The sequence below is a fragment of the Cupressus sempervirens genome, chromosome 9, assembly GCF_028749045.1.
Source record: "Cupressus sempervirens isolate cs-2001-9-10 chromosome 9, ASM2874904v1, whole genome shotgun sequence".
Classification (NCBI taxonomy): Eukaryota; Viridiplantae; Streptophyta; class Pinopsida; order Cupressales; family Cupressaceae; genus Cupressus; species Cupressus sempervirens.
The window spans coordinates 731,747,240-731,770,948 of NC_143126.1; the positions used below are offsets into that span (position 1 = coordinate 731,747,240).

At 38.1% G+C, this 23,709-nt stretch overlaps 1 protein-coding gene across 1 annotated transcript in view; it reads left to right on the forward strand.

The window, feature by feature from the left end:
- LOC149540794 (U5 small nuclear ribonucleoprotein helicase) overlaps positions 1 to 23,709 on the forward strand; it is a 316,081-nt gene that overhangs the window by 91,212 nt on the left and 201,160 nt on the right. The window contains exons 14-16 of the mRNA XM_089801877.1: positions 18,452 to 18,517; positions 18,627 to 18,779; positions 18,881 to 18,964. Of these exons, the coding sequence (XP_089658003.1) occupies positions 18,452 to 18,517; positions 18,627 to 18,779; positions 18,881 to 18,964 (303 nt within the window). The remainder of the gene's footprint in view (positions 1 to 18,451; positions 18,518 to 18,626; positions 18,780 to 18,880; positions 18,965 to 23,709) is intronic.

The following is a 23,709-nucleotide window of genomic DNA, read 5'->3' on the forward strand; positions in this document are numbered from 1 at the left end:
TCAACAGATTGGAGGTCCCAGTTATTAGTGGAATATTCCAAAAATACTCATGCTTGTCAGATTTTGGATGGTATACTTCAGGACAAGCGGTACAAGGTAATGAATGATGTTATTTATTACAAAAACAAAATCTACCTAGTACTGATTCTAAACTAAAGGGGGACATTATGCACACCATACATGATGCACCATCAGCAGGGCACCCAGGGTTTTTCAAAACCTACAGGCAGTTCAGAGAGAGATTCTTGTAGAAGGGGCTTAAGGATGATGTATTACAGCATGTTAGAGAGTGCCAGACTTGTCAGCAGAATAAGTCAGAATAGGGTTTTCCTGCAGGATTACTTCAGCCTCTCCCTATTCCAGCCTAGAGGTGGGAAAGTATTGCCATGGATTTTATTACCGGGTTGTCGAGGGTCCAGGCTAGGGACTGCATCTTTGCAGTAGTGGATAGATTGACCAAGTACGCGCATTTCTTTGTGATAGCCGCAGACTGGTGAGCTTCCCAGGTAGCTGAATTGTTTTTCCGAGAGGTTTTCCGGCTCCATGGATTACCTAGAACTATTGTGAGTGACAGAGATAGTAGGTTTCTTAGTGCCTTTTGGCAGGGGATTTTCAGATTGACTGGTATAGAATTGACTCCTTGGACGATTTAGAGTGTGATGCTTCGGGAAGCGGGATAGGGGCAGTATTGATGCAGGACCGTCATCCCATTGCTTTCGAGAGCAGAAAACTTAAGGGCAGCGAGTTGTTATATTCCACCTATGATAAGGAGACACTAGCTATCATGCACGCCTTAGCCAAATTTAGGCAGTACTTGGTGGGAAGTAAATTTATAATTAAGACGGATCATAATAGTTTGCGTTACTTCCTAGAGTAGAAAGAATTGAATGAAAGGCAGCAGAAATGGGTCAGTAAGATACAGGCTTATGATTTTGACATTGAATATGTCAAAGGGAGAAATAATATAGTTGCTGATGCTCTTTCCTGACGACCCCCATTGCTAGCATGTAACTCTATTTCAGAGATTTCAACAGATTGGTGGTCCCAGTTATTAGTGGAATATTCCAAAAATACTCATGCTTGTCAGATTTTGGATGGTATACTTCAGGACGAGCGGTACAAGGTAATGAATGATGTTATTTATTACAAAAACAAAATCTACCTAGTACTGATTCTAAACTAAAGGGGGACATTATGCACACCATACATGATGCACCATCAGCAGGGCACCCAGGGTTTTTCAAAACCTACAGGCAGTTCAGAGAGAGATTCTCGTAGAAGGGGCTTAAGGATGATGTATTACAGCATGTTAGAGAGTGCCAGACTTGTCAGCAGAATAAGTCAGAATAGGGTTTTCCTGCAGGATTACTTCAGCCTCTCCCTATTCCAGCCTAGAGGTGGGAAAGTATTGCCATGGATTTTATTACCGGGTTGTCGAGGGTCCAGGCTAGGGACTGCATCTTTGCAGTAGTGGACAGATTGACCAAGTACGCGCATTTCTTTGCGATAGCCGCAGACTGGTGAGCTTCCCAGGTAGCTGAATTGTTTTTCCGAGAGGTTTTCCGGCTCCATGGATTACCTAGAACTATTGTGAGCGACAGAGATAGTAGGTTTCTTAGTGCCTTTTGGCAGGGGATTTTCAGATTGATTGGTATAGAATTGACTCCTTGGACGATTTATCACCCATAGACAGATGGCCAGACCGAGCTAGTGAATAAGTGGGTGGAAGGGTACTTGAGGAACTACATTGCAGGATAGCAGAGGGCATGGGTTAAGTGGTTGTATTTGGGAGAGTATTGTTACAACACCACTTACCATATGTCCATTCGGATGACTCCTGTCCGTGCTCTTTATGGTTATGAGGCCCTCTCTTTTATTGATTTGTCATTATCGGATAGTAGGGCACCCTTGGCCAAAGATTGGATAATGGACCAGCAGGATATCCTCAGAGCTCTTAGGGATAATATTCAGCAGACACAGAATCAGCAGAAGTTATATGCTGATCGACATCGCATTGAGCGGAGTTTTGAGGTGGGTGATAGAGTTTTTCTTTGTCTCCAGCCATATAGATAGAGTTCCTTGAAGAAAAGTGGATCCGAGAAACTTAAACCCAGATTCTATGGACCTTATTATATCACCAGGAGGGTAGGAGAAGTCGCTTATGAGCTGGATTTGCCGGGTGACAGCCAAATTCACAATGTTTTTCATGTCTTGTGCCTCAAGAAGGCTATGGGTCAGTAGATTGTACCTTCAGTGAGTTTGCCCCTGCTTGATGAAGTGGGTAAGCTTATTTTGGTGCCAGAGGAATTGATTGAAACCCGAGAGAGGAGGCTGCGCAACAGAACCGTCAGGGAATATTTAGTCCATTGGAAAGACTTACCTTATGAAGATGCCACTTGGGAAGGTGAGTATATTGCAGCATCTAGCATTGAGATTGCTTGAGGGCAAGCAATCCCGAGAAGGGAGGACTGTCATGTCCCCTTCTCAGCACTAGATAGTTGGGCGCCAATTTAATCTATCTCCACATCCGGATAGATTAATAATATTATTTAGCAGGATGCCTACCAATCATAATAGGAGTTTAATTTAATTTACTTCAGAACTTTATTGAGTGAGTGGAATTAAGTCATTTTAATGTTATAAAGTTATTTACTTTATAAAATGACTTTAAGTGACTACATGACGAAAATGAAGTTTTAATCCCACATTCCTTGCTCTTTGTGTTTTCTCTCATTTCGAGGCTATAAAGTAGAGCTTACATTGGGATTAACAACACACAAGAAATCTATGAAATCAAATATTCCAAGTTCTAGTTGCTTTGATGTGATCGGTCTGAGGCTTTTTGGACAAAAACCCTCAAGTCTGAAACATTAAGGAGCTGGACGATACCCCATGCTTCCTTTAAATTTCAGTTGAATGATTTTGGGCAAAAATCGGCAAGGAGTGAGTTTTCCAGTAGCAACAGTAAAGTAAGTATCATTGTTTTGCATTTGGAATTTGAAACACAACTGGTTCTATATAGGTAGCCGAACAGTATATGACAGTAAGGTCATTGCTATTGGGTCTGAGGAAGCGACAGATAGATCATTCCATGCTATGTTACAAGGAGACTAAAATGGCATAAACGTTTTCTATTTACCACGTTTTTGGAAAGTAAACCAATTGGTGTTAACTGGATTGCTGGACGTCATTGAGCAAGGGCAGTTCAAACGTATGTGATTTTCCCATTCTGTTTTCAGCCAAGACGTTGCCATTTTTGGAGAAGGAAAGGTCTCAAGGGGGTTGTTGTATATCACTCCAAGGAAACTCAAGCAATGTTAAAAACATGTGCTTGATATAACTGGGCGGACATTGGTATCACGTGTTTTCCAAACCATCACAACAAGGCACATTCGCACAGCATTAGGGAGATCTTAAGACAGCGTGGAAGCCTTGGGGTGCTACGGTAGCCATCTCAGGAGTAGTTTCGAGCAGGTGGATACATTCATGTCGGGCAATAGGGTAATTTCTGAGTGTTCAACAGTGGCTGAGTCGGATACAAGGAGAAAGGTGAACCTTTTGTGCATTCATCAAGACCAAGCTTGACATACACACGACTCCAAGTGGAATTCCCAAGTAGTTGGGTCTGTAATTACTCCCTCTTGCATTTATGGTTGACGATTAGTTCTGAATATTGACATTATTAGATGTACCAATCAGTATATTGTCCTTTGTATTTGTTGTTCTTTGATTTAAAGTTGTAATTACTTTGAAACTCGGCCTGACCTTCATACTGGAATTTACATGTCGAATATATTTTAGTCTTAGATTCCAATGCATAAACTTTAACAGTAAATTAATCCCATTCTGTGCCTTGCTGGAAGAACAGTTAGTGGTTGCTAGACAACTGTTTGACGAATTTGTTTTGAGCAATCTCAGTAAACTGCTGTAGGAAATTACCCAAGAATATTACATCTAGCATAGCCCTAGCCATTTCTGTGATCGTATGGTTTTGATATTCTACAACATCGTTTTGCTGAGGGGTGTGAGGTGCGGTGAATTGACGTCTAATGCCATGAGTAGTACAAAAGGAAGAAAAAGCATAAGAATAGAATTGCCCCCATTATCGGTCCTAAGAGTACGGATGGGGGAACCAGACTCTTTTTCTACTAGGGCTTTAAACTGCTGAAATACAGGAAAAACATGTAATTTTTGCTTAAGAAAATATACCCACATTTTGTAAGTGAAATCATCCACAAAGAGTAAGAAGTACCTATTCCCAGTAACAGAAGGAGTATTCATAGGACCACATACATTAGCGTGGACCAGCAGGAGTACATTAGATGCCCGCAATGATTCACCATCCTTAAATGGTGTCCTATGTTACTTTCCTGCTTGGCAAGCTCTGCAAACGCTATGGTTCTGGGTCTGGATATTAGGTAGGCTATGGACTAAATTATCTTGAGCAAGTTGTGCTAGATATTGAATGTTCAGGTGACCGTATTACTGATGCCAGAGGCTGCTGAAAGCGGATGATTTGGCGATGAAGGCACGCTCAAGGGAATTGCCTGAATCTACAAGCCTATAAATACCATGATCCTCAAGATCGACAACAAGTGTAGTGCGAGAAGCACGATCAATAATCGAACACTTATTTCCACTGAAAACGACATCCAACTGAGGGGAGTGCTTCATAATCTGACTAACAGACAAGATTATGTTTCATGCCAAGAACATAACATACGTTGAGGAACATGAGTCTTCTTCCTCTGGACTGAACCTGAACATTGCCCTTACCGACAATATTGTATTCTTCGCCACCTCCAAAGATTACTGAGTCGGAATAGGGAGTGAATTCAACAGACCAATCACGTTGTGAGTGAAATGTCGAGAGGCACCGAAATCTATGTACCAGGCAGGAGATTTCACATGATTTGTAGGTATGCTGGCCATAAAAGCATGGTAGATAGATTCTTTCTGCTTTGAGTGTTGGGCAGCATTGGCTTGATTTTTAATTGAGTCAGACTTCTGGTGCTGCTGATACAGAATAATATGTGAATATCTCAAATGGCACAAACTTCGAGGTGAGAAAATGAAAGACCCAAAAAAATTAGAGAAGTACCCAAAAGAGAGCTTGAAAGACCCAGAAATAATATGCTATGGGAATTCGGCTCTCCTGGCTCGAAAATTGAGGCACAAAAATCAAGGCACCCAAAAGAATTTGACGACAACCCATCTGAGATCTCGAAAAACTCACCAAGAATATGTGATCAAAAAATTTCTTCAAGCTCAAAAAACTAGGGTTTCGAGCAATAAACCAAGTCGACAGCCATGGAGGTCAAAGACAACAGAAAAAATAGTGATTTCAGACAGAACTTTCAAATTTTTTTCAGAGCTTGATTGGAGGCTGAGACGAAACTGAAGAGTGTTGAATATGTGGGGATTTAACTCCACAAACCGCTGTAAATGTGGGTCTGTGATTGTGAAAGCCGTCAACAAAAAAAGCGACCCTCTGGTTGATTATGGCTGCGGTTTTTGAACGCTAGCAGTTGAGAAATCGCCCCTTATAGACGTGCCCCTTCCAGATGTGTGGTTTAATCACAATTTTCACCATGCAATGTCCTTTGCAAATCGCATTTTTTAATCCTCAAACCCTAGCTTGCGATTTTTAGATGTGACGAGGATGTGAGTTGCAGAAATAACAACTTCCAGATCTGCGATTTTCAGCAAACGTTTTTTCTAAAAAAATCCCCAAAAAAAGCGAACACACGAATTCTTCACAAAAACGGAAAACCTTAGTTGGGTTTTTGAGAAATCGGAGAAATAATTCTGAAAATTTTGAACCAAATAATTTCAAAAAGAAATTATAGAATTTTCGAAAAGATTTGAAGTATAAGCTTTAATACCATGTTAGAAACACGTAAATGGCAGAATACTTTTCTAATTAATCAGAGATCAAAATGATCTATATATACAAAGAGGAGAGTCGAATAGAATAGAAATATTCTATTTAAGACTACACTTAAATATTAGAAACATTCTAATATTTACAGAGATACAATAAGATACAATAGTGAGAATTAAAAAGAAACATAAAGATTATTCTAATACTAAGTACATAAGAGACCCAATCATCTATTTGTAGAGAGTAGAATCTATGGAAGGTGATTCTGTTGCTGCTTCCTTAAGTATATGTAGATTAGTTTCCATTGGAGAGGACATAGGTTTGCAATTCCACATTCCAAATCTCTTCAAAATGTCTGATGTATACTTTCCTTGATTAAGCATGATACTATCAAAATTTTGTCGTACTTCCAGTCCTAGGAAGTAATGAAGGAGTCTCAAGTCTTTCATTTCGAACTCTCTACTTAGATCTTTCTTGCACTGATCTATGAGATGATCATCACCTGTTATTAGTAAATCATCGACATACAGTATCAGAATTACCATATCATCTTTATCTCTTTTATAATATAAATGTGGATCAGCTTCATTCTTGGAGAATTCTACGCTGGTGAGATACTTATCAATTCTTTCATACTAGGCCTTGGGAGCCTGTTTAAGCCCATAGATAGCTTTCTTGAGCTTGCAAACAAACGCGTTAGGATCATGAGTTTCAAATCCTTCCGATTGCTCCAAATATACTTCTTTTGAAATTTTTCCATTTAGGAATAATGTTTTTACATCCATCTGATGCACCTTCCATCCCTTTGATGTGGCAATTGCTAAGACTGCTCTTATAGAGGTATATCTAGCAACAAGAGCAAAGGTTTCTTCATAATCAATCCCTTCTTTTTGAGAAAATCCTTTGGCTACAAATCTGGCTTTATACTTCTCAATACTACCGTCAACAGCATGCTTTATTTTAAATATCCATTTGGAAGAAACAACAGATTTTCCTTTAAGGCTTGGAACAATTTCCCAAACATCATTTTTCATGATAGATTGGTATTCTTCTGTCATAGCTTCTTTCCAAGCTATATGTTTAATAGAATCAGAAGGATTGGTTGGCTTTGTTTTGGATAAATCACTCATGTTTGTTGTATAACCAGAGAATCTTTTAGGTCTTTTGCTTTCTCTGACTGTTCCGGAAGGTGCAACAAAGTCTTGAGCTGCTTCAACCGTTTTAATGGCCCAAAGTGGTCTTTTCTTTGAATTTTCTTCAAGGTTCATATTTTGAATTTCATCTTCGATTTCTTCTAAGTTCTTCCTTTGGGACCTAGATTCACCATTTCTTTTAGAACTAGATAAAGGAGAAGGTTGTAATGTTCCCTTTTGGAACATTAGAAAATATTGAAGTATTATTACATGCAATATTAAATTGCCCTTGAGACTTAGGCTCAAAATATTAAAAAGGTCGATTTAATGTTATATTAAGGACAAAGGGGCAAGGAGGAACAAGACGAAATGCTTTAGGGAAGTTGAAGAGCCACCAAGGAATAAGACGAAACCAGAGAGGAGCCGAAGAGTCTTGGTTTGTGTTTTAAAAGGAGGAAGTGGCTCATTGTTGGATATGCTTAGATTATTATTTCAGATTTCTAGTTCTCTCTTGTGAGAGTTTTCAGAAAGCTTCAGCTTTCAGTCAGTGTGAGGACGTAGCCCCTCGTACAGGCAGGCAGTGGACGAAAACCCATTGTCAGGGGAGATATCATTTTAGATGTCTCATTGAGCTTACAGGTTCTTATCCTTTCATTCCAATCTAGTTGTTGAATTCTGTATTTAGGATTGGTTTTCTATGTATTGGTTATTGTATTGCTGTTTTATAATACAATAAAGTTTAGTTGCCGGGTGTTATATTGCGATTGTAAAAAGCAATATCATTGTTTAGGGATTTATAAGAGTTCTTGGTTTTATTATACCAGTTTGTAATTCATGGTTGCATGTTGATATTTTTGTGAAATAACGGCTGTATTCATCTGGAGAAACTTCTGGTTTTATTCTAGCATTGTATTCCATCTTTGCTTACATCCGAATCTGATTGTTATATTTGAGAAAAGTGATTTGATTGGAATTTCTATTGGTTTCTTTGAATGTGCCAGAAATTATCTGCAAGGTTTATTTCTGAGTGTATTGTTCAAAGGTAATACCAGTAAATATCCTGTTCGGGATATTACAGTGGTATCAGAGCCAAAGATCCTGCCATCCTGTTGAAGTTTATTTAAAGAAAAATATATATTCCGTTGAAGCTACAGGTCTAGTACAGGCAGAAGTCGGCAAGTTGAGGTAGTCACAGCTTAAGAATGAAGTAAGTATATTATGGTATGTGTAAATGTTATGGACAAATGTAGTCATTTTAACCTCAGGTGTTTGGTTAGCCAGTATCACTAGTTAGAAGTCTTCTATCGGGCTGTGGAGAAAGTTTTAAGTCTAACGTTGCAGAGAATCCATACAAGGTGCTGTTAATATTCAAGTCGCCATTAGGAGGTGAACAGGCAGACATGTTTCAAGCATTGAAATCTAAACTCACCTGCTGTTTAATCCAACACTGACAGGCAAATCTCTCGGGCCTGTATTTTCCCCCATCCGGCGTGAGGAACCCTCGACTGTTGAAGGTGGATTTGTGCACAGTCATACGGGCAGTAACGTATAATACCATTGATTCAGGGGTCGGTTTATCAAGTCCAAGTTTCAGAATACTGGCAGTTGGGTGTGAATGGCTAATACAAAGAGTGCTGGCAACGTTGGAGTATAACTCGACTCTGGTTTTCTTACTGTAGATGGATTCAGCCTTCACGTGACGTGAGTTAAAGAAATAGAGCAGGGACTATCAGAGGTCGTGGAAAGACTGGGTTGAACTCTTTTTGCAGTTACGGCACAAATATCTTCAGTTGTCGAGTGAACTACCAGTAGATAAAGCATATAGGTGATGTTTGACGGCAGCTTCAGGTGGAAGAGGTCTGCCACATACCATTCGAATCTTTCAAGAAATGGGTGCTCTGAAATGTCAACCAAGCTAGGTTATCGGGCGTCCAAGTGCAGACACGTTGCGCATGGGTTGAATGTTTAATGACTGTGGCTTTGCATCGCGATTGTAGGACGGGTATCTCAGTCCGACTGGCAGCGATTTTCTTTGTAGCTGCGTGTTGATTCACTGAATTATTAGGAGGTGCGGGAGTTTCATGGTGTTCTCCCAAAGGTATTGTTTCCAGTATGCCAGGCTAATGAACATTTTGATTCCAGATCAGTGTTGGATGTTAATACAGGCCATAGCAGGTCTGAAGTAAGTCAAAGACATCATCCAGGCCATGGTTCAAGTGAGGAGATAGACCATTCGTAGAAACTAGACCCGACTGCACTTTTTACCATCGTAGAGGCAATCTATAGTCTGAATCTCGAGCTGGCTGGACAAAATCACGAGGAGAGGAAGGGAAGTTTTACAGGTGTTGTTGTGTTTCAAAATCCACTGGTGGAATATTAATTAGTATCGTCGTTTGTGACACATTCCGCCAGATTGCTTTTAAGCCAAAAAAAACGATATCACTGTCAAGGTGTCAAGGAGAAACGTAGCATCTAGTCTACAGGACTGGAGGAAACTTAGTTAATACCATATAAATGTTCTATCAGCTCGGTTTGCGTTATTGGCTAAGACAAAGGTTTATACTCAAAATCTTTTTGTCTTCTAGTGCAAAACTTATACGAATTGGTGAATATATTTTTTGAAACGGTTGTGGCTATTCTTGAGGAAACCATTCATAGTTCTGGGCAACGTGGCGTTTTGACAGAAATTCATTTTTGTGTACAATGATATATACGACAAGCAAATACACACACCTGGTAAAAGCTTGAAGTTCTCAAATATCGGGGCTGGGATTCAACCCAGCTTATTGTCGGAGGTTTTGAAGTAATTTTGGGTGGTTTTCTCTTTGGCGAGGAAGAAACTCTGTGCTATAATGGTTCTGTAATACTTTGACAAGTTCATATTGTTTAAGGAGATTCTCCTGCTGAATTTTGACAGTGATAAAAATACAGACCACTTCCTCACATGTTTTTATAACTTGGGTTACTTTTTGGGCTGCAAGGCTTTGTTCGTATGTCGTTCTTATTACAGTAGCTGAGTGGATCTTAGGCTTTAGCTATTGCTCATTGGACCTCAATCAAGGATGCTTGATCTTCATATTTGCATATGAAGTGGATTGACTATTGAATATATGCCATTTTTGCACAGAGTTAACACTTATTCAGATTCTTGAAAAAGACAAGCTTATTGGATCGAAAATATGATAAGGGGCACGTCGGAGTCCATTCTCTGTTAGCAGTTAGGCGGTTTCAGGCCACTGTGGCTCAGTTGACGGGAATTCCTCCCAATCAGCAGTCCATCGTCCTCATTTGCAGACGGACAAAGTGGCAGAGATTGCCTGCGAATGAGAATACGAATTTTGGGATAATTTTGAACCAGCACAATCCTAACAGAGAGAAGGATTGTTATTTCTTGGTGTCTGTCAAGCAATCAAAGAAGGACAAGGAGTTTCCCTTCTCTGGCACGGAGAGATATTAATAAACAGGACAGACCGAGGGATTCACTGGTGTCAAAAAGTCTGCACAGGTTTCTTCATCTTTTACGGGTCTACCATTCTTAATACCCTATATAAACTTGGTCGTCTGCACTGCCATTACATTTCTTTGTATAGGGTCGACTGTACTTACATTTACACAGTAATGGCCAGTCTCAGTGTGATTGTTAGTAGTAAATTCCTTGAGTATTAATGTGGTTCAAAACATCGATTCTCATATTTCTGAGCACTGGAATCTTGATACTGAGTATATATTCAATATTAGAAGGTCTGAAACTTGTGGTTTCTTGATAACGTCTACGGGATATAAACTTTGAGCTTGTATTTGAACTGGAAGTTTCCTTTAATGCTGAAAACAGTGATATGTTCAGAATATTCATGAGCTGTTTGACGAAATTCCGGCATTCTTCCATTTGGTTAAATTCTGGAACTCATCACAAGGATTCCCTTGTAATATCATTTAATCCTGCAGTGAACTGTTTGACAAAATTACTTCTAAATCAGTAATTGCATTCAGTAGTTCAGTGGGGTTATAACACATTATTTACAGACTGTTTTGAATTAATACCTTCAGCAATTCTGAGAGAAAGTTTGGCATTGGTCCAGTTCGCTGTTGTTTCAAACTCCATGTAGCAGAACTGATCATTTTTTCTTCCTACAGCAGTGTTAGAATTTAAAAACTCAGAATAGTCGGAGATCATTGCAGCGTTTGAATCAGTTAATTAATCATGTTTACCCCAAGTAACCAGAAGCAGTGGAACAAGAGTATGGAGAAGCTTAAACAAAGTCTTAAAAAGTTGGATAAGAATCAGAAAAGGATGGATGAATTGATTTTAGACCCTTCGAAACTAGATAAAGTCGCGCAAGGAATGGTTTCCATTGTTAAGAGGACTCCATCACAGAACGAAGAGAAAGAGGAACAAGAGGTCCCAATAGTCTCTAGAAGCTTCTATGATGAATTCCCAGCAGTTGATGACCATCATACAGCTGACCTTATGGAGAGCAAAAATCAGATCTTGGAAAACGAATCAAAAAATTCATTTGATGACCATGAATTCCAAGATCATGATGTGGATGGACATGCAGTCACCTTGGAAGTAGAAGCGCGTGAAGGTACTGTTATATCATCAACATCTACCTTGCCGGTTGAGCCATCCTATAAGGTGCATAGCAACAAAAACCTAGATATTGAGGAATGCCTAGATGATTATATGGTGAGTGACATTGATTCAGCTTCATATCACAGTACGGATGACAAATTGGAAGATTTGTGTGGAAATGTTTCGTCACAAGGGGATCATCATTTAGCAAGCCAATTGAAGATTAATGACAGGATGGTTGCCACAACCATTAAGCATTTTGATTTTGCTCGTCAAATGTTGGCCACCTATGGTTGGGGTACTCCTTTGACAAATGAGCATGGTGATAGTGTTTTTTCCCTTGCAAAGATACATGCACTCCGAGAAGCGATTGGAATGATGAAACAAAATTACCTACAACTACTTGCAGATAGAGATTTTCTTCTCGAATGGGATCGCATTTGTTATGTTGCATTGCAGGGAAAAGAGGAGAAGGTTGATAAGCTCACTCATGAGCTTGAGGTGACTATAGACTCTTTGCTGAGTGCCCAGTTAGCCCTTCAAAAGTCACAATTACAGATTAAGAAGCTTACAGAGGAGTTGAGTTTGGCACAATCTCCACCAGCTGCAGATATAGTACAGTTACATACAGAGGCAGTTGATGAGGAACTTTTACCCATGGGTTGTAGTGGGGATGTGGTTACATCTATCATAGATATGGTTACAGAGGTTTCAGCTGGGATGAGTACTTTGATGGAGAATAGTAGAGAACCACTGGTTGTATCGAGTTCTCTTGAGGTTTATACCGTGACAGTTGATACAGGGCAATTTACTGGTAGCTCTTGTGTCACAACGGTGGATTCTCCTGAGAATTGGGTGGTACTGCACGACGCTACTCCGTCATCCACACAGGGCATTTGCAGAGTGTCATCCAGATGGGAGTATAGCTCTCATGTTGATTTGTTTCCATCTCCTGGAAGCAAATCTGTCACTTCAGTCCATGCAGCTGATTTTGGATGCCAGCTTGTCGATTTTCAGAATCAGAGGGATCAGTTGTTTGATTCAAGTGCTTGTAGTGATGAGCCATTGACAGAGGTTGGAGCATTTTACCGCAAATACACAATGGGGAGTGCTCATCATTTTTCTTTTGACCCACACACGGAAGACTTGATGATGCATCAATGTGGATTAGTTCCAAAATTATACCATCTGTTGTGGGATGGGTATTCACCATCTTTGGAAGATGTGATTAGCGGCTGCAAGCGTCCGACTCAGTTGTTTGTGGGGAATTACTTGCAGGGGAAACTGGCAGTTATACATCATGCTGATATGTATCCAACATGGTTTGCTACTTCTATGTCACAAGTTCTCTTATGAATACATGGTTACAGGACGACTATGGTGACAGTTGGCATGATGGTTTGGTTAGTTATCACATCCATGGGAGCTTAGCGGAAGCTGTAGAGAGATGTTGTGTTATAGACGCTACTAGGTATTTTTACCTCTATATGGCGAATGGATGTGGGGTTCGATTGTTTTGGGATCTAGGTGGCGACAGGTTTGACACAATGTATTGGTTGATCGGGGATCCAGGTGTTGGTTGGTTGTATCTTTGGTTGGATGAGGATTTTATTGTGGTCATGGCGTTGATCAATGATGAGCAGTTTACAGGTGCAGGTGCTGAATTTTTTTCAGAGAGTTATATGGGATCCAGGGATTCGGTTGAGAGATAGATTGCAGAGAGACATCTGGTTTCGCAATTTGGCCAACATTGTTTTCAGTTTGGATTACAGGGCTGCCTGTAGACTCGTATGGGATCTTGGTACGAATTGCTTGAGGGCAAGCAATTTTAAGGAGGGGAGATTTGTAATGTTCCTTTTTGGAACATTAGAAAATATTGAAGTATTATTACATGCAATATTAAATTGCCCTCGAGACTTAGGCTCAAAATATTAAAAAGGTCGATTTAATGTTATATTAAGGACAAAGGGGCAAGGAGGAACAAGATGAAATGCTTTAGGGAAGTTGAAGAGCCACCAAGGAATAAGACGAAACCAGAGAGGAGCCGAAGAGTCTTGGTTTGTGTTTTAAAAGGAGGAAGTGGCTCACTGTTGGATATGCTTAGATTATTATTTCAGATTTCTAGTTCTCTCTTGTGAGAGTTTTCAGAAAGCTTCAGCTTTCAGCCAGTGTGAGGACGTAGCCCCTCGTACAGGCGCGCAGTGGACGAAAACCCATTGTCAGGGGAGATATCATTTCAGGTCTCTCATTGAGCTTACAGGTTCTTATCCTTTAATTCCAATCTAGTTGTTGAATTCTGTATTTAGGATTGGTTTTCTATGTATTGGTTATTGTATTGCTGTTGTATAATACAATAACGTTTAGTTGTCGGGTGTTATATTGCAATTGTAAAAGGCAATATCATTGTTTAGGGATTTATAAGAGTTCTTGGTTTTATTATACCAGTTTGTAATTCATGGTTGCATGTTGATATTTTTGTGAAATAATGACTGTATTCATCTGGAGAAACTTCTGGTTTTATTCTAGCATTGTATTCCATCTTTGCTTACATCCGAATCTGATTGTTATACCTGAGAAAAGTGATTTGATTGGAATTTCTATTGGTTTCTTTGAATGTGCCAGAAATTATCTGCAAGGTTTATTTCTGAGTGTATTGTTTAAAGGTAATACCAGTAAATATCCTGTTCGGGATATTACAAAGGTTCATAAGAACTTATGGCTCTTTTGAAAGCAAGATCTTCAAAAATTACATCTTTGCTAAGTTCAATATTTTTCTGTCCAGGTATATAAATCCAATATGCCTTAGATGTTTCACTATACCCTACAAAAATACCTTTCCTCCCAGAGGGTTCTAACTTGGTTCGCTTTTCTTTTGGAACATGGATATATGCAGGACACCCAAAAATTCTAAGATGACTTATATTGGGTTTTATTTTAGTAAGTACTTTTTCAAGGGTTTGATCTTTAAGATAGGAGTGAGGACTTTTGTTTTGAATATATACAACAGTACAAGAGGCTTCTGCCCAAAGATAATATTCGAGATTTTGATAAAAAATCATAGCTCTAGCAACTTCTATAATTGTCCTATTCTTTCTTTCTGCTGCCCCGTTTTGCTCTGGATTATAAAGAACTATGTACTCCCTCTTAATCCTTGATTCTTTACAAAACCTTTTAAATTAATCTGAGGTATATTCTGCTCCGTTATTAGTTCTGAGGGTTTTAATTTTATGCCCTAAAAAGTTTTCAGTTAATGTTTTGAATTCTTTAAACCTTTGTAGGATTTCTTCTGATGCCTTGCATTTTTAAAAATAAATCCATGTTTTCCTAGAGAAGTCATCTATGAACAAGATATAATACTAGAATCCTCCAAGAGAAGGAACAAACATGGGCCCACATAAATCATAACGAATTAATTCTAGTACATTATTTGTTTTCCTATTACTATCATGAAAAGGACTTCCGGTGTTCTTACCCAGAGCACACCCTTTGGAAATACTTGGGTGGTCTTTATTTAGTTTAGATAATCTAGTAACCATCTTCTCCATAGTTGATAAAGTTTTGAAATTTAGATGCCTTAATCTTCTATGCCATATTTCATTTGTATTTGCAGCTTCGTGAACTAGGGCTTGAATAGAACGACTAGGTTTTGTATTCAATTCATACAAATATCCTTTTCTTTGATCAGTTAACTTTACTTTTTTGATAAAGGAGTTCTTAGCCCAAGTTAATACTTTGCCATCTACGAATGCAACATTGTGCCCATCATCTTCAAGTGTTGTAATTGAGCTTAGGTTTCTTTTAATTGTTGGTACATAGAGTACTCCTTTAAGAAGAAGAGTATTTCCTGATTTTAGTTTCAAAGTACAATTTTCAATTCCTTCAACAGAGTGTGTTGAGTTATCACCGATGGTAATTTCACCGTTAACCTTCTCTGATAAAGAATCTAGAGTTTTTTTGTATCTCGTTATATGTCTAGAAGATCCACTATCAATTACCCATGCTTTATTTGAAATTTCATTTGATAGAGAGGAATACAAAACACGGTTCTCGGGATCATAAGTATCTTCTTCTCTAATGACATTTGTACAATTTGTTTGTTGTTTGGAATTTTCAGGACAATTAGATCTATAGTGTCCAAATTTTTCACATTTGAAACACTTAATTTTAGATAGATCTTCTTGGATTTTCCATTCTTTTGATTTCCCTTTTTCTTCTTGAAATGCTTCTTCTTGCCCTTATAGGAGTTTATATTAATAACGTGAAGTTCTTCATATTCTACTTTTGGTTTCCTTCATTTCTTTAGTTTTCTGGATTCCTCTTGAAGACAATCATTCTTGAGTCTGTTAAAGTCCAGAAGCTTATCTTTGGCACTTATTCCTTGTGCAAATGTCTCCCATGAATCTAGCAATCCATCTATAGCCATAAGTGTTAATTCTGCATCACTAATGATGGTTTCTATGTTTGATAGTTCATCTCTAATGCCGACAACTCGTAGGAAGTAATAATTTATCGATTCCCCTTTCTTTATCTGAATGTGATTCAGTTGCCTTTTTAGTGCAAGAAACCCTAGTTGCATTGTTTACTTCACAGGCATTTCGTAATGCATTCATCATATCAAAGACAGTTTGATGTTTTGTAAGCATAGGTACAATATCATTTTTTACTCCATCCAAGATGATTTGAATAGCTTTTCTATTTCCTCTGCTCTAGATAGATTTGTGAGGTTCAATTGGGGGTTGCTTGAATGCTCCATCAACGAATTGTTTTACATCGTTCTCTTCAAGAATCATCATGATTCTGAAATTTCTGGCTTCAAAGTGCTCTTTCCCATCAAACCTGTCCTCGGGTCTGATTGTGTATGCCATTGAAGATAGAAGATAGTTGCTAGATATATATAGAGTCTGATGATTGAATTTTGCAGAGCCTAGGTTCAACTACTAGAGCTTTGATACCATGTAAAGATTCTGCAAATTCCTTATTTCTGAATCAAATTTTTAATCCAGTCTTTAAATGCTGAGAATGATCTTCTAAGAATTCTGAATATTGATGGAGTTAATTCCTAATTTTATGCAGATCCAATAATGAATATTCGACTTTTGATTGTGAGGAAGTATCTCTAATATTATTTGCAAGATATAGATACTTAGAGGAGCAGACTTTGTTGTAGTTGGGTGTCTTTAATTTGCATCTATAACCTCCCTATATATCCTTCCTAAAGGGTATGTCCCTCAAAGGGACATAACCCTTCCTAAACTAGCACTAACTAAACTCCCTCTAAGTTGGTGATTAGAGAAGACAAATTAATAACACCTAACTAACTATGTGTTAATTTAGTTTAGCATCATACTATTGCTTCTTGAAAAGTCGCTGGCTTCTAGGAAGAGCTATATATATAATATATTGCCAGTTTAGAGATATATAATAAGAAGAGGAAGTACCGTCTGTACTATCAGACCTGTAGGTTATTTGGTTAATATTCTTAACATATTTGTCTTGTGTTTATCCTCCCTAACTAAGAGGGAGTGTTGATGTTTTCTTAGCTTTAGTAGGATAAACCTGTGAGATCAAAGATAAATTGATTATATATATATATACAACTTGTCATTATATGAATCATATTGATGAGTAGACATGTCCCATGAAGGAACATGTCTCTTCTCTTGGTTTATTCCTCATACAAATAAGAGGTCGCTGCCATTTGGAAAACACGTACCAAATATGATGGCAGTCATTAGTACATTTTCAGCAATCGTTGAAAAATTAACACAAAGTTTGGAGGGTTTGACAATTTTTCCTCAAAATCGTGTTAGTTGTTCTCAGTGTTTCTCTCTATCTCTAGGGAAGAGCAGCTTCGTTATTCAACATCATGTTGGATGTTTTTGTGATGTTTTCTAGTCAGATGTTTTGCTGATTTTGGGAGGGTTGGTGGCAGATTCATCTTAGTGGTAGAGTAAGTGGCAAGCTCGTCTCTTGTTGCAAATCACTCTGAAGAAGTGGACAACCTTCTCTGTTCATTTTCGGGCAGATATTGGCGTCTTGGTCATTTGCATTTTGCAAATCCAGGAAGGGTCTTAGTAGTAGCAAAATGTTTTGTAGAATTTGTGACCAAAAGAAAGCACTTAGATGATGACCATTAAGGGAGGTTATTAGAATATTATAATGTTTCTTTAATGGTCATCTTCGTTAGTCTTTAGTTTATTAGGTAGTTCCTATTTCTGTCTTTAGTTCACAATTGTTTGTTTTAGAAACATCTTCCTTTTTAACTCTATATAAGGAGCTTTCATCGCCTTTGTTTAATACAACTACAATAACATCAATTTAACATAACAATTCCACCTTGTATGTGTAATAACTTATCTACTCCTTATCATTCTCTTATTGCCTTACCTATATAACTAAAGACATCTACATTGTAAATCATTCCGGTTGAATTAATTTATCAGTTATGGTACTGTAATCTAGTAATGTCCATTATTAAAAATATCATTTTTGTATCTTAATACAATTGTCTTGCTATTCTCTCGTGGAAGTTATCTTTGTCTTTCATTTGATCCTGGGGGTGCTGTAGAGTCACCAAAAACTCACAATTTTGAACCTAATTGCTGCTCCAAATATGTATATTTTCTGATTTTCATATGTTTTTGTATTGATCAACCCAAAAATCAGTCTAACCATTAAAAACTTTAGATTGAATCCATGAATGAAGCCACTGAATTTAAACCTAAACCTGAACCATTAGCTCAGAAAAAAGTGCTAAAAATCTGAATTTAGATTTATATGTTTGGTACTTAAATTTGATTATTTTTCAATGACTTGTTTACCATTGTGGCATTGCATATGACATGTCTTCATTGTTAACAGGTTGAGTCATTGCAAAGCATGATAAGGATTGTGGGTCTCTCAGCTACCCTTCCAAATTATTTGGACGTAAGTTTGTTATGGTAATAGCTGTGTTTGTAATGTTCAATGCCAAGATGAAAACAGTGAAAAAAATCTTGGTTACTATCATTCACACTTTTAAGCTTGACTGGTGCAGGTTGCACAATTTTTAAGGGTCAATCCAGACACAGGATTATTCTTTTTTGATTCATCTTACCGTCCTGTTCCTCTTACACAACAATATATTGGTGTTAATGAACATAACTTCTCTGCTCGTAACAATCTTATGAATGAAATCTGTTATAATAAGGTATTGTTCGCCTCTGTTCTTCTTTATATAGTTTGTCTCTATATGGATTTGGTGGAAGATGGTTGTTGTAGACAGAATTGATCACTTTCATCTCTTTTCAGGTTTTGGATGCACTGAAACATGATCACCAAGCAATGGTTTTTGTTCATTCACGCAAAGATACTGTGAAAACTGCACGAATTCTGGTGGGTGGTTTATAGGATAATCTTGTTGTCTTGAGATAAAAATTATTTGATTTTGAATATAAGAGATGAACATAGACTATGCATATTTATTAACACCTAAAAGCCCAGTTATGTGAAATTTAAAATCGTTGAAACTTTGTGAGTCCCTTTACCATCATCGACTCTTGTTTAATTAAGGGGACTTTGAAATACAACAGGTCATCGACTCTTGTTTAATTAAGGGGACTTTGAAATACAACAGGATGATGCTCCATCTCTAAACAAATGCCAGCGGCACAACATTGAAATATTTTAAATAACATGAAAATTAGATGTCAAAGTTATGAATAACCTCAGACTGCACATACATTTTCTTATACCATGTATGTGCAATACCCATCTAGAAAATGGTTCTAGGTTCCTAACCTGTTTGTCCTGTGACTTTCCTAAAGTCCTTTTTGTTAAATTTAATATGCATAGAAGGATCCTGTTACTGTTATTCCCTTTAAGGCCATCCACTTAAACTGGTTACTTGAACTGGGCCTTGTTCAGTATTAGTCTATTAGAGAATTGTGGAAGAAATACACAGGAAAAATTCAGCCATGACTGAGCACTACCTCCCCGTGGTCTTCAACTGTGGAGAAGCAAAAGGGATAGCCATCTAGGGATGCCAGAAATGGTCATCTCGTAAAATCTGAAGTGCAGTGGAAACTTTATGACTGGATACTTGATGTGATTCTAGGAACAAACTTGTGATGGTAGACTATTATTTTACTTGTTTCCTGTTAGTCATGATGGAACGACTTTGTGATGGTGGAAATTATATGAGAAGGTCCAGTTAACAGGTCGAGTTGAACTGGTGGGCAATCAAAAGCTGAAAGAATGAGATTGCAGATTTTGTTACCTTTCTCATACATTGACGTTAACAAGACACATTTTACTAATTGTGCCAAATGATATTTTGCACTGGGACAATGGGAAGTATTGCCAGTGCATGATGTGTATCCTTTAGTTGTGAGATAGGTTATTCCATGATTGGGTTCTCCCCAGCCCAACCACAAAAAAAAAAAGTTTTTTTTCTTGAGAGTACTTTTCTTTGGTAAAAAATTGCCAGATCCAAGGTTTTGATTGGTGCAAAATAAAAGATATCGATTGTTTTGATAAATTATTGTTAATGAAACTATACAAAAAAAGCTATTTTTAAAAAACAATACTTTTTAATAGTTAAAGTTTGCCAGATCCAAGGTTTTTATTGGTGCAAAATAAAAGATTTCAATTGTTTTGATAAATTATTGTTGATGAAACTATCTTGGAAGCTTTATCTAGCACTAGCCTCTCCGTTAACAGATCATCAGAACTAAAAAGTGACTGCATACAAGGGAGTCTTATCTGTTTTGCAAATGTTGGGAAGCAAAAGGGATAGCCATTTAGGGATATCAGAAAAATCTTCCAAGCCCTGAACTGTGGTGGAAACTCTATGGTGTATGGTTTATGGATTTAGAAAACAACTTCGCAACTAGAAAACCAACTCACTCATTTTCTATTAACCATGATGGATACAATTTTGTGATGGTAGAAGTTTAACACAGAAGGTGCAGTTGATAGGCTCATTGGAACTGTTAATCAATCTGAAGCTGCACGTGTCAGTTTGCCCACTGTTTTAAAAACTGAATATAACAAGACACACATTCAAGTAATTGCAGCCGATGATGTTTTATACTAGGACAATGACAAGTGTTATTGCCAGTGCATTACATGTCTTATAACGGTCAAGCCAAGCAATAGAGCCTAGGAGCAATAGATGATCCTTTGACTAGCAATATAAGATATTGGGGAAAAGTTCTATTGGAAAAGTATTGTATGGTCGTTTTACTACTTTCCATTGTCCAAACTTCATGCAAGAGGCTAAGAGCATAGATGATCTATTCATCCATTGTGAATCTCTTTGGAACATCCTTTCTCTTTTCATTCACTATGGATCTTCCTATTACAATAGATAACGTACTCTTCAATTGGACTTGTCTTCAGGCTGAGTTAGTCCTTGTTTTCTGCACACTTTTGTGTGTTAGACAATATGTCTTGACAGTAATAAATGTCACTTTGGATGATAAGGCCATTCTCATGGTCCGATTGTTACAAAAGTTGTAATGAATGCATTGTCAGTGTCTATTGCAATGGGCTTGGTTATATATCGTAAAATAGTAGACGCAAGAGTAGATAGATTTTAATGAATTGCTACATATTTACAATGAGCAACATATTCATATATATAACACTAGATATTTACAAAATAGCAAGTATCCAATATTAGACTGCTACAATATAGGAACCAAATAGCAAGTATCTAATATTAGATTGCTAAAATACAGGAAGCTATTTTGAGCATTAAAGGAAACATTCAAAATATTCTAATACCCTCCCATAATGCTCAATCTATCAACAAAACCAATAGATTCCCTGAATTTCACAAATTTATCAAAACCGAGGGACTTGGTGAAGATATATGCGGGCTGCTCCAATGTAGGAACATACAACAACTGGATGGATTTGTCTTCAACCATTTGACGAATGTAATGACAATGAATTTTGACATGCTTGGTTCTTTCATGGAAGACCGAATTCTTTGCCAGTTTAAGCATGCCCTGATTATCATAGAATACGGGAGTCAGTCCTGTCGGAGAAACATGCATATCCACAAGCATCCGCTGAAGCCAAATTGCCTCACAAGCTGCCTTAACTGCTCACCGATACTCTGCTTCAGTCGAAGACAGAGCCACTGCCTGCTGCTTCTTACTAGTCCATGTGACAACACTAGATCCCAAATTAAACACATATCAACATAACTGAGCCAATTTGAATTTGTGTAGCCACATAGTGTAGGGTCAGGACTCCAAGTGTATAGAAGGCCATAATCAAAAGTATTGCTTACATAGCTCAGGACACACTTTGCTGCTGTCCAATGATCAGCCTTGGGAGCTGTCACAAAGCGAGATATGTAGCTTACTGCAAAGCCAATGTCAGGTCTAGTGGTAGTAAGATAAATGAGACTGCCCACTAGTCTAAACAAAGATTCATCCACAACAGGTGAAGCGGATTGAACTAACAATTTGAGCTTGAGTTCCATAGGAGTGGAGGCAGGTTTGCAATCTTGCATTTTGAACCTGTCCACAAGATTTCTAGCATACTTGTACTGAGAAAGGAAGATACTATGCTCAGTTTACCAAACCTCAACAATGAGACAATAGTGCAAGAGTCCCAAATCTGTCATATCAAAGGTGCGACACAATTCCTATTTGATTTCAGTGATCAAATGTTCTGAATTGCCAGTAATGATCAAATCATCCACATAGACAACTATAAACAATATATCATCACCTACATGTTTGATATACAAATTTGAATCTAATGGACTTCGCTGAAAACCCTGGACTGTTAAGTATTTATCAATCTTCATGTACCAAGCCAAGGGGCTTGTTTTAAACCATAGAGAACTTTGACAAGTTTACAGACTTCGTGTTCTTGACCAACAACCTTAAATCCAAAGGGTTGTGTCATGTAGACCTCTTCCTGCAAGTCGCCATTCAAAACAACACTCTTAACGTCCATTTGATGGACTTTCCAACCGAACTGAGTTGCTAAGGCAAGGACAAGCCGTACAGTACTCATTTTGGTTGTAGGAGCAAAGGTCTCCTCATAGTCAATGCCTTCTTTTTGTGAGAACCGACGAGCAACAAGACGAGCTTTATACTTGTCTAAGGTTCCATCAACTTTGTATTTCAGCTGATAGGCTTCTTCCCTGAAGGAAGATTAGAGAGGACCCAAATGTGATTTTTCGGAAGACTTTGGAACTGCGCTTTCATACGCTATTCCCACTCAGGGATACCTTTAGCCTCAGAATAAGCCGAGGGCTCATAGACACTATGAATGTTAGCCATAAGAGCAAAATTAACTATAGGCTGTTGTTTGCTCTTATTTCTAGAAGCTCTACCCTCAATGAGCTCGTCATCCTTGAGATCACTAATAGTTTTAGCTCGTTATTTAGGCCGGAGAGTGGAGGATCCAATGTTTGGAAGGGCTGCAAGAGGATTAGGAGCAGCAACAGGAGCAGGAAGAGGTTTATGTTCCGGAGCCTCAATAGGATCAACAATAGGAGCCTCATGATGGGCATCATTTGCATCATCCCTCCTTTAGGTGACGCTAGAGGAAGAGGAACACTATGAGGTCGATCCTCAGAACACTGCACAGGAGAAGAAAGAAAAGGTCCTTGAGATTCATCGAAAACAACATCCCGACTAAAGATAAGACGATCAATGTCGACATCTATCAGTTTGTAGGCCTTATGATTCATCTCTGTCATCATGAGTCATTGTATGTTGTCATTGTGAGTAGACATTCCTATACATTACTATCCAATTCTTGCTTGTTATAAGCGAATTCATGCTTCAACACACTCAACTAGTGTAGGCTATGAAATCTTAGTAACACTTGTCGGAAGAATACTTTGCTATTAAGAAGGATATAGATACTTTTCTATTAGCCATCAACGAGCTTTTGGGCTCTAATCACCTCGCTGATCGCTTCCACACTGGAATGGTCTTTGATATTGAAAACTCTCTGAAATTGGGTATGCAATTCTTGCAAAGAGAATGGACAAACACAATTGGCGATTATAATGTGAGCCATTTTGGTTTTGGGTCTAAAAATTGTCCTAAAATAGTAGCTCAAGCACCACTTTGGGCTTTGAAAATCCATGTGTTTCTCAATAC